This window comes from Plectropomus leopardus, chromosome 24, assembly GCF_008729295.1.
Source record: "Plectropomus leopardus isolate mb chromosome 24, YSFRI_Pleo_2.0, whole genome shotgun sequence".
NCBI classification, from domain to species: domain Eukaryota; kingdom Metazoa; phylum Chordata; class Actinopteri; order Perciformes; family Serranidae; genus Plectropomus; species Plectropomus leopardus.
Window position 1 is genome coordinate 12,192,025 of NC_056486.1, and position 15,762 is coordinate 12,207,786.

A 15,762-nucleotide genomic window follows, 5' to 3' on the forward strand; every position below is an offset into this window, starting at 1 on the left:
TAAAGATTTGCTGCTTTTCTGTCTTTTGTATCACTGTGAATTGCATATCAAATAAGAAATTTTAAGATGTCACCAAAGGCTGTGGGAACTTGCGACAGCCATTTTTCCACTGTCCTTTGGTGTTTTTAAAGTCTAAATGTTTAATCAATAGGACAAAAAATAATCAATGGCTTCATCAATAATGAAAATGATAAGTTGCAGCCCTAGGGGTATGTGTGGCCAACAGTGCCATTATTTAAAATCACATCTGTTATTTAACCCATCAATGATAAGTACACACACTTTAGGATAATCAGTGTGTTACAGTGTTGCATGTTAACATTTCAGTTAAAATGTGATGAGAATTTATTAGAATTACCACAAAAGCAGTCAGAGTTAAGTAATTTGAAAATATGCAGCTACAGTTTGTACCATGTGGCATTATGGGAAATGTAGGGGCACACCACCAATTAAGCATATGAAGTTAGGTTTATTTGCCACACTGTGTACCAGTTAGCCTGTCACAACAGTTATGTAAAGTCCTCTCTGTGCTGGAGGAGCTTTCTGAAATCTGAAAAAAAATAACCCTGCTGATGTCATCAGGGTTATCGCAGCCTTTAGGCTTAAATTTTGTAACAAAAATGGAAGAGTTGGCAATTTGTTAAACAGGGAGAGACTAATTTTAAGATGCTGTTTAGTTGCAATATGACCAGTGTAGGATCCAGTGTTTTTGACCCATACTAGGAACTAAAAGTCACAAGAAGATGCTTTGTTTCGTTTTTAAACTGGCTCTTGTGGGTCCTTCAATGTAATGAAGCTGACACACTAAATGACTCAAGTACCCTTTTAACTACTTTTTCTACTCAGCATGTGTAAACAGCTGTATGGTGTCCTCTGTGGCTCTGAAGCTTTTCAGAGTCTGACTAAAATGAACCCTGAGGATGATAAGTGCTTTGCAGGAAGAGATCTGAGGTTGAGATTTGGGGATAAGAATGGTCATTAGTAAAGACTGAGCTGAATTATGGGGAATGTAGGAGGCTCTTTTGAAGACTGATCATTCTAGTGACTAAAAATTGGTCTTATGACCAAAATAATTTGGTCTTTCTTGAACTTTTAGTAGTGCAGTCACAGACTGTATAACATAACTGACCCAGCAAATATGACGTCACCCACTGGTTTGAAGCCTCAAGTATTATGTTTGGTCTCAGAAGTGTATTTGGACAAAAGTGTGGCCTTTTTTTGTGGAATGAAAACACACTGAAATAGTGACAGCTACATCTATGCCTATTCTCTGAATCTTCGGTTTTTCCATGGTTACAGTAGCAAACCGACGTTGCGGCTGTTGTAGTTATTTTATCAACAGATGGCACCCGCCTTTCACTCAAAGCGGCCTCTTAGTTATGTGTGACTTTAAGCCTCAATAAAATGTAAACAGGTCAGGTATGAAAATGAATGTAAGATCTGTATTACTTTAACAGATATTTTTGCTTAAATAGTGCATATTGTCTTTTCCCAATTGTCATACTGTTCTGGTTGGAGCTGTAGGTGAAATATAATGAAGCTGCTGGAGGAGTCTAATGTATAAAAGACACTTAATAGGTTCTTGAAAGTGCCACAGTGCAGATGGGGTGAGAGGAAGGGAGGTCATTAAAGCCCCAAAGCTTTTTGAGGCCACAGGAGGGTAATTCTGCCATAATATAGCGGGGACTATTTTTTACAGCTTTGATGGATGCATACATTGTTCGTCAAAGTATTTGAATCCGTTGACCACTTGATAAAAACATCTTCTTCCTTAGAATAACGCGCCTCTGCAGGAGGCTGAGCGGCGATGGCATGCAGTTAAACGCTCCTCTATCCCTTCAAGTGATAAGAAAATAAATCCTTGTCAGTTTCCAGGATTTCATGACATAAGGGGCACTCAGTGTTATCAGTCATAGTCTCATTAAAGTGGTCAGCGTGGATTGATCACAGCATGTGGTAAAAATTAAATTTGCGGTAATAATGAGGACAGTAGACTTTCCCCTCTCCTCCATCACTGCTGGAACTTTACCCTCCATCAATCCCTCCAAGTGACTAATGTGTCCCTCACATCGCCGTGTTGTGACCCTTATCACATCGCCCCTCCTCCCTCTTCCCCCGCGAGCGGCATCACGCTTTGGGTATGCATTTCCATCTCCCGCCAGCATGTCAGCAGGTGGGCAGCGCAGCAGGCGGCTACAGTGCACCCGCCTCGTAACACATAAATGATTTAAATTAACCATGTAGCCTCTACAAAGACGTGGCCATGGAATCCTCATCAATATTGCATGGAGACAATCAAATTGAATTTCAGATGAGCGCAGCTTTGCAGCATACCTGCCCTGGAACTTGAAGGAGGTGGGCTCAGATTTTCTAGGACTATGGATTATGAATTATTGACATATCTCCTCCAACACACCAATTCCCAACACACACAGCTTTACCACTGCTGTTTGCTTATTAGCGTGTGTTTTCAGCAGAGATAATGCCAGTGACCAGTGGAAATGATTTCCAAGCAAGCCTCAATTATTCAATTAACTCGACTGGATAATCACTTTCATTCAGGGTGTGTGAGAATTCAGATAAGCAGAGTTTTGGCTGTGAATTGACCCATATTCAATTTAATCTCCCCCTCTCTCTGCAGCGCTAGCATACTCGCTGCTACTTCGTGATACCACCAGTATCTAGGAAATATCCTGCTAACATTGTTTGTCACATGGCATATGCTCTCTGTCCCCGGCATATGCTGCGCCAAGCGCGTCATCATAGGCTGCGGCACAATGGGAGTGAATGGAAAAACGTGTGAATAAACTGAAATCATCATTACATCTGACACACAGCGAAGGCGCTCAGCTCAACAGCAACATGAAAAATAAATGACCCAAGTTTTCCCCGGCTAAACTTCACTTCACATCTCAGAGAGAAAAAACGGTGATATATGTAATCACTGTGTACTCCATATGAACCCACATTCAAGTAAAGCAATTTGATTCACTTCAATGTAATTTCGGATCCCTCCCTCGGGATGGCCCAGAGGCGGTATATCACCGCAGTGCGGGGGAATCCCTCAGTGACTTCCTCTCCCCTCCTCCTGCTGCTATAGAATGGTAAAAATAGCAATGTCCCTTATTGGGAGCAAACACAGGGAGGTGATTGAATTGGGCTTTTTCCCTCAGAATGATGGTGTCAGCCTTCGATATATAGGATCATTTCCTAACTGTCTTATATTTTATGATGTATTGCCTCATAACAAGTAACGGAGAAAGACAGGGAGCAAACAGTAGTAAATGTACAAATAATCTCATACGAACAGAGTCCCTGTGAAGCTGCAGCACACACAACTGTACACAATCATTTTTTTATTTATTGGTGTCTAACACAAGATTTCTCTTGGTTTTGTTCTATGAACACAAAACAGCAAAGCAGAGCAGGTAACCTTAAAGAGCAATTCAGGTGCGTTTTTTCATGCTAATAAAAAAAGCATGTTTGCTGAATCTGATTTGTGCAAACAAGCCTGATAGCACAACAGATGTTTGAATGGTTTTCTGTTTTCCTCAGAGCTTTCGCAACTATCACAGTGTCAGCAGTTGCCTAGGTTTTTCCATCACTAGAAATGGTAACTGCAAAGAACTTCCATTTATATTTTTGGTGAACAGAGTTGTCTTCCTTCATTTGTGGTTGCACAATGGTTGATGCACTTCTTATGTCCAAAAAAGCCTATCTAAACACCAATGGTGTCATTTTCCTATGGCCATTTAAGCAAAAACAAAACTTGTCTATCTCCACTGTAAGTCTCTGAACTTACTTAACCTTAAGCAACTGCTATGTTTACTTGGCACCTTGTCAGATACTGCGTTTTTTTTTTTGTTTTGTTTTTTCAAAAATCTATTTTTCTTCTTCTTTGTTATTTTTTTTAATCGTTTTTTTATTCCCGAAGGTGTAAAATAACCCAGTAATCAATCATATGTAGCAAGCATGATGCTCCTGAACATCTCTCTGACCACATTTTTTGCCATCTCCATACTCATAACTCTGTAGTAAAAGCATAAAATCAACCTAATATGGAAGGTTGGCTTTTCGGGGCCTTTTTCTTTTAAAGTGTTCCAATCAGCAACAAGCACAGGTGTAGTGTTCCTTCATTTTATTGCTACAGGGGTCCTTTTTCCCCCTCCTAAACCTCATATATCCTCCCTATCGATTACAGTCGTATCAGACTGTTGACTGATGACCTTTTTCAGTCGCCCCCATCATAAATCCAGTTCGTAGTTAACCTACCCCTTTTTATTTGCTACAACATAACGGCTGCTTGAGTGGCACTGAGAGAGGAAATGAGGCCGGCGCCTGTCAATTTTAGACTCCCCAGACCGAGACGCGCAGTGTCTTAAAGGTGTATGCAGCTCAGAGTAAGGCTATTATCATGACGGGGCCGTAGAGTTAGAATCTGTAGAACGGGACATTCCCCTCCTCAATCCAAGCTTGCTTTCGGCTGGTTGACACTGCAAACCACGACGTGCCCGCTCTGCTTACTCTAAATCTTAGTGATCATCACTTCATCCTACAGCGCACTCTCTCCTGAGGCCAATTACATTCCATCAGGCAGGAAGCCGGATGCCAGATAAAAGACATGGGGGTATATTAAGCCACACTCAGAGCGCGCAGAAAAGATTTGCTCTTTTTGCATAGCTGGAAGACCTATATAAGATAATTAGGGTGACAGAGTTTATGCATTGGCAATCTCTGATTCCAAGATTTCCTTAATGTAGTGTATGGATGCGGTTACTTTGGTGATTTGGCACAACCAGGGTCAGACTAGGTTGCTAATGAAGTCACCCTGATGTAATTTAGCAGAAATCTAAACTGTAACAAATTGCTGTAAAAATACGGCTGGTAATATACTCTTTTTTCAAATACAGTAAAACACTGTACATCTTTATGCTATTTGGAGCCAAAAGTACACTGTAAGCTCACATTGTACTGTACAATATTGTAATGAGTAATATATTTTTGAAGTAGTATTATACACTGTAAAATACCTATAGGATGATGGCAACTACATGCCATTCAGCATAAATCTACTGTAACAAACTATAAAAAACAGTGCGGCCAACTTCTAACAGTAATATACAGCTTTTCCAAAATACAATAAAACACAAATCTTGATGCTTTTGGCGGCCAATATTACACTGAAAAACTCGAACTTCTACAGTAGAATACTGTAATAAGTTGAGGAGTAATATACTGTTGAAATACTTAATGGTGTTGACACTGCAAAATAACAGTCATTTACCGTAATTTCATAAGAAAATTTGTCACAGTGGCGCATGCATACAATTTAAATAATCTGTTAATAATCAAATCAATGGGCTTGATCAAAAAATAAACAAACCATGCAGCAGGAACATTTGGAGAAAGAGAGATGGAGAGATCTTTTCACCTCTCCATAATGACAGATTTTTTTTTTCCTTTTTGACACCCACACACAGCCGTGGGCGTACGGATGACTAGCTTGTTCAGCCTGTTACAAGAACTACATTCACAGAGCCGATATGACCATTCCCCTGTGCGAGGAGCGCTACCGTCATTGTTATTTAATTCCTCAAAATTATCATGACTTTCACGAGGCGCTGATAATGGGCCGGGATAAAGGCCTTAATAGCTCTTAGTGCAACAGAGAATCATGCCTGTTTGTCCATTTCTGCAAGAGGAGGTCGTGATAATGAAAACACACCTACACACGCTGCCCTTATTATGCACTTAAACTTTCTTAATAGGAATATTTCAAAACATTTTAAATGCAGGCAAACACTATGCATTCATTTCCACCTCCAAACATTACATTAAACCAATTGTCCAATACCAAAAAAAAGCCTTTTATAAAGTCCCCTCACAGCACTGACAAGTGACACAGTTTTTGTGTGAGTGGTCCATTCCTTAGTGTAGTTTCTGAGCACTGCCTCAGCACACACATAATCTATTTTGCCTTGCTATGATCTTGTCCTAGTATGTGTTTCTCATCAGCGGAGGCCCCCGGCACACCACAAACAAACCTCCGAGGTAATTAGTGCGCCTTTCTCAGACGTTTTAGCATCTGCTAGTGCAGGAGCTCGCGCCCCGCGAAGGCGTCGGAGTGGCTGACTTGGTCGACCTGCCCTGCCAGGTGGATTCTTGGACGAGCCAGATGCCATGTTCACTTGCCGTCTTGCCAGCTCACGGGTTATTTCGATCAGCTCTCACCTCCTCGCTCTGCCTCTTTCCTTCCCCTGGAGTTCTTACATCTTCAAGCCCTCGCTCTCTCTCCTCTTTCTGTTTCGCTCAGTGACTCAATAAATCTTTAGATCTTCTATTCTCCAGGAAAACTACAGATTGCCTGAGTGTTATGCCCAGTAAAATTCCCAAGGCTAAGAGTGCTGATTCTGGCATGGGTTGATGAATTGAAGTCCCACTGCACATCATATAAAACTAGAGTGGAAATATGTACAGTATAGGAGTCAGGAGAATGTATAGTGTGAGGCAGCAAATTTTGTACATATTTAAAGTAAGATTTAGGGACTGTACACGAATTATTGGAATGACTCACTTTTCATTTCGAGCACTCGGTGGGCAATGTTCAATGTTTAATATGCCCTCTGTCCAAGCTCTATGTTTATGTCATCTGTATTTTTGCACATTTTCTGAAAGCTTATGGATATGATCTATATGATGTTACTTTGCCTTGTTGAAGGGACAAACAGTTACTTGAAAGAACAGCTGGCAGGCGATTGGATAGGAATTGAATCTAAGACATACAGTAGCAAAATTAAAAGTTGAGGTCTGTGTGAGACCGATTTGTTCCTGCATCTAGTGGATGTATCTATACCATATAAAGGACACATGGAAATATGCGGTCAGTGATAGTTACAATGCTTGAAATGGACATACTGTACATGAAGGGGGTCTATATGAGTCTCAAAGAAATGAGCTGACAAAACTACTGTAGCTCACTTTAGGGCCAGGGGATATGGAGAAAATCAAATACCATATTTTTGAACAAATACCCCAATATCGATATTGGGACCACATCTTGGGGTTGACTATTGATTTATCATATTATTTACACAATGATGTTTTTTATAAACAATCATCAGTCATGTAGATAAATGACAAAGCAGGTAAAGGACGATTCAAAACAGCTCAAACATGCTGGTGAGTTCAGAAAATTACATCAATTTACAGCCTTTAAAACCAGGAAAAGATAACACTTACAATATTACGATATCCAAATCTAGTATTATATCTAGCCTCATATCACAATATTAAACTCCTGAGTGAACTGTCAGCAGTGGAATTGCATTATTGGTAATATAGGTGCCATGTGTGGTTTTGAGAAGGAGAGGGAATGTGTGGAATATAAAAATTGACATATTAGTGGAAATTTATAGAGAGTAATTTAGCATACTTACATACATTGGAAGATCTGATTTACTCCACTGTCCCTTTAAAACAAGCTTAAGTACGGCTTGGCTATATAATGACTTTCCTTTTGTCAGTATGGTGTCTTGCTGAGAGGAATCTAATAGCACATGTTAATGGCATCTTAATAGCCCAATCTTTAATAACTGTTCTCACTGGGGGGTCCTATTCTCGAGCCCAGTCTGGAGTACTAAAGGTGTCCATACTTTTACCAACATTTATAATGAGAACAGGCTCTGCAACTTTAATGACTTCCGAATTACCAAGCTCATCCTTTTTTTCTGCATCTCCAACTGCGATTGTCCATAAAAGCATACCAAGAGCAATGGAATACTCTCCTCATCACCCATCCCTCGCACTTCATTTTGGACAACAAAGGGCGAAAACGAGGCCGGGTTTCTTAACTATATTCACTCTTCCGGATTCCCTCCAATGAAGCTCTCTTCATTATACATGTATGGACGAAGGAGCTGAAGCACTACATTGAAGAGGATCCACTTGACTGGGAGAAGACATTGTCCTTGATTGTTCTTGCTTCTAAAAGCAGATCATCAGCAGATTCATTTCAACTATATCCATCGGACTTACCTCCGAGGGATGGGTTATCTTGTGAAACGGTTTTCATCTCCAGTCATCTGGCACCTTATGCTCAGATGGATTTACAGGTACTTGCATGCATGCATAAGTACCTATAAGGATATCAGGAGAAAGCTTTTTGCGGCAGCATTTGTGCTACTCTTTCCTTCTGGATGTAGCTGTGCCATGTTTTCCCGCGGCACTACTCTTAAATTACATCTCCTTATTAAAAGAGCTCTAAGACATAAAAGGCTGCAACTAGGGATTATTTTTATATAAAATAGAGAACAGATGAATCTGTTGAACACTTTATCATTCGATTAGTTGTTTGGTCTATAACATGTCAAAAAATGGTGAAAAATCAATCAGTGTTTCTCAAAAATCAAAAAGACATCCTCAAATGTCTTGTTTTGTCCACAACCCCAACATTTTCAGTTTACTACCATAGAAGAAGACAAGAAAATATTTACATTTAAGAAGATGTAATCAGAGAATTTTGACTTCTTTTTTTAAAAAAATTACTCAAACTGAATAATTGATTATCAAATTAGTTGGTGCCTGATGTAATACTTGACAAAAAAGCAATTAATTGACTGATTGTTGCAGCTCGAAAATGATGTTTACAGCGCATCTATGATCCCAAAATTGTCTAAACAAGGCTCTCAACATAGAGGTGCTTGAGCCAGCAGCTAGTGGCTAACAGTGCTAGAAGCTAACAGTGCTAGTAGCTAATAGTGCTAACTTCGCGAACAGTGTTCAAATTTTTGCTTTTAGTTTTTTTTGTTCTGCATTGTATTGTTGGTTATTTTATTGTGTTTTCTTTGTAAAAACGAAAGAATAATAGAAACATTGTTCCTATAAGCTAGTTTACAGTTTGGAGGAGAAAGCTCTGATACAAAGACATAATTGTTGGCAATTATTTGGTACTATTTTTTCATGCATAGGACAGCTAAATTCTACATTTGATGTGAAAAATAATCCCCTTTTTTGACCTCCCCTCCCCTGTGATAATTTGAGAACACTCCCTAATTTTGCCATTGACACCTTTGATCTACATTGACTATGCATCTGAGAACAGGTTTATTTCCAACCCATTACAAGGATCAATCACTCTTCTCTCTTCGACAGACTTACACATTCACATGCATGAAAGCACACATGCTACCATGAAAAAGTACCTGTGAGGACATTCTATTGACTCATTTACTACCTCTTTACCTCAACCTTCACCCCTGCATTCAATGCCAAACCTGAGCCCTTTGCACTGATATATCTGCAACTTTATGTTCTTTGATCTTGACGTAGTACCTCTCTACCTCCATGAAAACGATGCGTGTGTTTTATAATAATATGTGGCACAATTCTGTTTTTCTCTTTGTATGAGGACGTAACATGAAGCCTAAAATTTATCATTTTGCAAATCTGTGCTCAGCACAGAGCATGCTGAGAAGGATCCAGGTCTAATTTCAGCATAGCAAGCACTACTTGTCAACTTTTGAAGCTAGTTTCTCAATTATGCCTGTAGGACATTCCACTAGACTGGTGAAGTGGATTTAGCAACTGCTTTTTTTAAGTTTTATTGAAATTAATGCAGAATGTAGCCTTAGAAAAGAAAGAAATAGAGACAGCAGCATTTATCAGGGCTGTGCTGTTGCACCATGGATAAACCATGGCACTCTCACTGTCAGGACAAAAGCACTCGTTATCCATTTCCCGCTAGAGAAGTCCCCCATTCTAAAGCCGCAGACGGTGCCGGCATCGGATGAAAAGCATCTACCAAATGTCAAACGCGTGTGCGAAAATAACAAACAGCTTGACCAGTCTTGTTTTGGCTTCAACACTGGATCACAGCCAGGAATTGTTCATGTACCAGGCGCAGATGCACAGATGCACATGTACAGTCCCTCAGTGCAATTGTAGCAATGAGAAATACACCTAATTAATTATCAATTTACGTGTGATCTCAGCCGTCTGATTCCCTGTCTTTTTTGTGCTCTGTGGACAATGGCTGGCTTGCTAGGTCGTGTTAGCTGTTGGCATATAAAGCTTATAGCAGGGATCATAAAGGTTTAGCTAAAATAATAGGATTTATTGCAAAATATATTATATTATTCCACATGTGGAGGATTTTGCACTACAGTCTCTTTCTTTTGGTATATTGTATGGGTTTTATTTGGCTTTGTTATTACTATTATTTTAATGAATTTATTTTCTCGTCCCATAGTAATGTAACACTGGGAAAGTCTAGAAATTACATTCATTTCTAATAACTTGTAAGTGCAAATATGTTTTGAGAGAAACATAATGCCACCTAAATATTGATTTATTTATTTTTTTAACAAACATATTGAAGAAATGTTTCTGCAAAATGTTGACAACATATCTAATATGAAGGACAAGAACACAATGAAATTGTGTTTGATGTTTTTGAAAAAGCTCATGAGTTGGGTTAAATCTACAGTAACTTATTAGATACATTTTTTGGAGTTACCCGGCCAAAATTGCAGAACCACATAGGCTCCAAAACATAAAACACAGACTAATGATGAATTAGATTAAATTTAAAGATCAATGTTTAAAAAGCAAAAGATTAGAAGGCTAAACCAAGACTGATACAATAATAACAATTAACATACCATTAAATTCACCAGAATAAATGTCCAGCAATGCAAAGTCTAGGCCTTCAAATTTGCTTGTTTTTTGGTTAAAACCCCAAAAATCATCAATTTACCGTCATATACAGCATGTTGGGCTGGGCCATATGAAAAAATCAAATATCACGTTATTTTTTACCAAATAGCTCGAAATTGATATTGCATGTATTGTTGGGTTGACTATTGGTGCATTCACAAAATACTTTTACAATGAGATTGTAGAGAGAATGAGATAAATAATCATCAGTAATGTGAATATCATGACTAAGTGAGTAAAGGCAAAATTACGAACAGTCAGAACAGTCCAACCTCATTGCCAGAGCAAATGTTGGCATTGTACATTTCTGCAAAACCAGGATACATTAAATTTGTATGTTATTATGTCGCAGATACATTCAAACTTCAAATATCCAGTTTTGTTGAGATAATCTCAGGTGGGAAAACAGCGGGTCAGTGAAACACAACCAATTTTGTTGTTTCTTGGTCTTGAACAGTGATCTGCAGTTTCGCAGGTGTTTTGCTAAGTGCCACGCAATCAGCCATCCTCTCCTTCATGAACTGACTTTATTTACTTAAAGTTACAGTTATTTTAGAAATATATGGTAAAATATGACAAGTTGATCTTACTTAAAATGATCATAGAAACCAATTGCCTTGAAAAGGTAAACTAAATAACTATTAATCATAATTTATGTTTACTTTATATCTAATTTACTTTACTTAGCCTAAAAATTAAGCTGTATTTACTCAATTTTTTTGAAGTTGTTGCAACTTAAAAATGATAAGTGAAATGAACTTGTTCTTTCTATGTGTTAGTAACTTAAATAAACCGTTAGTCTGACCTAACTTGATCATGACAAAGGATTTCGCCAATAATGATGTGAGGATATCTGTAAGTTCTGTTGTATTAACATGTTAAAAATATACAAATATGACTGACTAGTTGCAGATCTGTAGTATGCAGATATATAGTACATACAGTACATACATGGTTTACTGAAGTTTTTAAAACTTAGAGATTGAATTAATTAAACTTGTCATTTTTAAGTTGCAACAGCTTCAAAACATTATGTAAATATAACTAAATTTTACATAAACCTTGAAGTTAGATATAAAGTAAGCATGAATTAAAACCATTAATTTACTTACACTTTTCAAGGCGATTGGTTTCTTAAATTTTTTAAGTAAAATCAACATGTCAGATTTTGCAGTGTATGAAACGTACAAATGTAACATATTTGTGGTTTGCAGAAATGTATAATACTAATATTTTCTTCCGGAGAATGGGCTGCACAGTCTGGTAAGTTTAGAAAATTACATCACTTTACTATAATTAAACCTTTAATACCAGGAAGAGACAACACATGAGATAACATGATATCCAAAATCTAAGACGATATCTCGTCACATATTGCAATGTCAATGAAATAATAATATATTGCCCAGCTCTACATATAAGACAGAAAACAGCAAAGTCTCACAGTTGAGTTGGTGATGTTTGGTGTTTTTGCTATGTGAATAATATATGAGGAGCAATTATATTTCCCACAAACCATTTTTGGCAAAGCAAACTAGTATATTAATGTAATTATTCTGACATGCTTTGGGGGTGTTGTTACACTGTCAAAGGACAGGGAGTTCTGGTTTTAACCCGAGCTCTGGAAGGAGGCTGTAAAGTGAAAGCCAGAAGTCACCTGATGAAACTATTGAGTCATTGCCATTGATCGCCTGCCCACACACACATACACACACCTCCCACCAGATAAATAATGATTATTTTCTAATACAGTGCAGTAAAAAAGCTCGCCTTTTTCCCTCTTTAGTAGATCTGGTCAATAAGTAGCCGAAATTGTGAAGTGTGAAATGATGTTCTGTTCTGTACACTGTGATGGCTGATCTGGACTGCTTATGACCGCAGTGCTTTTGTGACTGTATTGTTGTAAAAGCACATGGGCCCACCAGCCATCATCTCTAATAAAAGTCATAACAGTAACACCTACACAGGCAATGGCCCATGAAACGTGTCAGCAGAAGTGTTGATCTGGAATCAGAGATTGTGGCTTGTGGGTTTCAGAGCCTGGATCCAAAGCAATTACCAACAATTGGTCTTAAAAATCCTGTTTTTCTGCAGAAGAACTGTTGCAAATGGGGCGAGACGGCGTCGCGCATTTTCAATGCAATGTGGGTCAACGCCGGCTGATATTTTAAGATACAATAGCCTGAAGTTCCTGCATGTGGGGACACGTGTCAACACGGGCCAAACTGCATCCAGCTCACAAATTAGCAAATCCAATCAGAGCTCCCTGATAGCTCTCTGCTCGGGGGGCCTCATGGGAGGACTCTCGTGCAACACCGTGGCTCTGGAGGTTAACAAGCACAGGCTGAGATAAAAACATTTAAACTGAGAGTGATGTTGAACATCACCAGTGCATTTTTTTCTCACTCCTGCATTGTATGTGGACTGTATCGATTGCACTGTTGCAGCACTAATCTATCCTCTAAGTGAGCTACCGTCTCAGCATTGTTGGAAGCATGTTTGTTTTTTACACCCCAGGCTGTGCATGTAAGGTAACGCTGAGATAAAGATGTTGGCTTACAGGAAATCAAGCCCATCAATCTCAGCATCACATAATAGCTCTGAGAGGAAAAAAATAGATTTACATCAGCACTTGCAATGTTGTGTGAGTGCCCATGTACAGAGGCTTGACTGTATGTATTATGCGGTCGAGTAAACCCAGAGAAAACAGTGGTCATGTGTGGATGCACTCACCATGTTGACTTCTGACACCATGTCTATGCTGGCCACGTCTATGCTCATCCCGACTGCAACAGGGGCCCCTGGAAGAGGTTAAACAGCAGATTATGCATATAGGCCTACACCTCTGCACCTGACCACAACAGTGAGGATGGCGCCAAAAATAAAGCTGCCTACGGCGTGATGGGAGATTTGATGGAGGTAAATAACAGGGCACATACCTCCAAAGTCCGGCCTCAGTCGGATATCATACCCCTTCAGTAGTTTATCCACCGTCTCCTTCACGAAAGACATGTTGCCCGGTTCATTGACGCTGGAAAGGACAGCAGAGAGAAGAGAAGGAAACATCACCTTGACTCCTGTGTCAAGCAATAACCTTGACTCCACAGAATGACAAAAGCACTCACCTTTTCGCGCAACACACAATCGAACCGACAACCAGTGCGGACAAGACGCGAAATTGGCGGACCTTGTGCAAAGCAAACATCACCCCTTTTTCCTATTTTTGTTCTGTTTTTTTCCCCCGTTGTTTACAGCAGCAGCAACAGTCGAGACGGTTCCGGACGCGAATCAGAGTAAATCCATTGATTGCCCGAGAGGAGAAAGTCGGCTGAGAAAAAGAGGGGGGTAAAAGTCAGCAGCTCGCAGTGGATGGAGTCAGATATGAAATATGGGCAGACATCGCCTCCCCGGCGTGAACACTGGCTCCGCTTTTCTTTGCCGTGTCTGACTGTGCAAGAAGGAGAAGAGGCTCTTACATTCAGGAGCTGAAGCGCATATTGATGAGGAGGGTGCACAGGGATGCTGCTGCTGGTGGCGGTGAAGGCACTCGGCTTGTTCAAATGAGAGACGAAGCCCAACACTTACACACTGTAAAAAATACCCACCAGTAGCTGCAGTGGAGTCTGTTCATTTAGGGGTTTTTTTTTGTTTTGTTTTTTTTGTGTTTTTTGACACGTGTGCAGTAAAGTATACCAACGGGCAAAGCTCAATTTCCTTTTTCTTATGCAAATGCACGTATTTCCAATTTATAAACTGCTCGTAATCTTTTAAAATTATTTTTACATCATCTGTCTAATTTAAGCAATCTAAATTGGTAGGATTAAAGGGGCACTCAAAAAATTTGGTAATGCACTTTTATTAAGTATTTGGTTTCACAAGATTCAGATTAAAAAAGGAATGATGAAAATCAAAACAACAGAGGCCAAAATATGTTGACGTTTATCCCCTATAGTAGCGCCGAAAGCACTGAATCCTACATTTCCCATAATGCAACTTACTAGCATCTTTTCATTCAACTTTCACTGAATCAAAAATTTTTAACACAGGTGTTTTCAGTGAAAAATATGCTTTGTTTTTATAATTTTTATTACTGTTATTATTGTTGTTGTTGTTGTTGTTGTTAAAACAGCCAAGTCCTAAACAAGTCCTCTGTGATGTAGTATAAATGATGTAAACTGGTGGGTTGTGGGTACTTCAAGGGTCGCTCAGCGATTTAGCACTGAACTTTTATTAAGCTGTAGAACTCATAAGAGACAGGTTTAAAGAAGAATGGTCAAAATCAAACCAAAAGAGGGCAAGATTTTCTAACTTTTAGCCCCTACAGTAAGCCTCAATCTCCAAAAACCCAGGATCCTACAATTCCCATAATACAACACAGTGAAATCTTTTCATTCATCTCTCCCAAGTGGTAAATGCCCATGTCTTTCTAACTTAAATTTGTAACATAGACTTTGTTCGCTAAAAATTTGAAGTCAAACCCAATTCAAGACAACCCTGATGACATCACCAGTAAGCCTCAAGCTCCAAAAACACTGAATCCTACAATTCCCATAATGCAACTCAGAAGTACCTCTTTATTCAGCTCTCCCTGAATGGTATGCTAAATGATCATATTTTTTTTAACTTAAATGTGTAACACCACTTTTTTAGCTAAAAATTTTTAATTCTAATTGTAGACAACGAAGACATCACCAGGGTTATTTTCGGAGACTTTAAAAGACAAAGAGAATGACAGAACTGTTTTCACAGGCTGAGTCTCTTCTTTATGTAAAACCACTGCAGTACTCCTTGTTTTTTTCTCATCGTCTCATTTCACTTCAATCTAGGACACGAATTCATATTTCAAGATTGTATTCTATTTTTATTTAAGTCCATAATTAGGTCTCTTCCACTTTGCTTTATTATTTTTTTATGGCCAGAAAATCACTGAAACAGGCAAATATGAATAAGAATAGAGTTTAGTCATTTTATTTTTCCTCACAAAAATAAGACTCAATATATCACCAAATTGCCTTGTTAAGATGGACATTTTTTACAGTGCTTCTCACT

The 15,762-nt window shown here is 38.9% G+C and overlaps 1 protein-coding gene across 3 annotated transcripts in view; it reads right to left on the reverse strand.

The window, feature by feature from the left end:
• The window catches only part of LOC121962717 (gamma-aminobutyric acid receptor subunit beta-3-like), a 44,347-nt gene extending 30,099 nt beyond the window's left edge, over positions 1 to 14,248 (reverse strand). For 2 of the 3 annotated variants that reach the window (XM_042512975.1, XM_042512973.1), the window contains exons 1-3: positions 13,839 to 14,245; positions 13,653 to 13,744; positions 13,447 to 13,514 (exon numbers count right to left, since the gene is read on the reverse strand). In XM_042512975.1, coding sequence (XP_042368909.1) covers positions 13,447 to 13,514; positions 13,653 to 13,744; positions 13,839 to 13,918 — 240 coding nt within the window. In that variant the 5' untranslated portion in view covers positions 13,919 to 14,245. Of the gene's footprint in view, positions 1 to 13,446; positions 13,515 to 13,652; positions 13,745 to 13,838 lie in introns of all 3 variants that reach the window. The other variant, XM_042512974.1, reaches the window with a different exon arrangement.
• Positions 14,249 to 15,762: the final 1,514 nt, after the last annotated feature.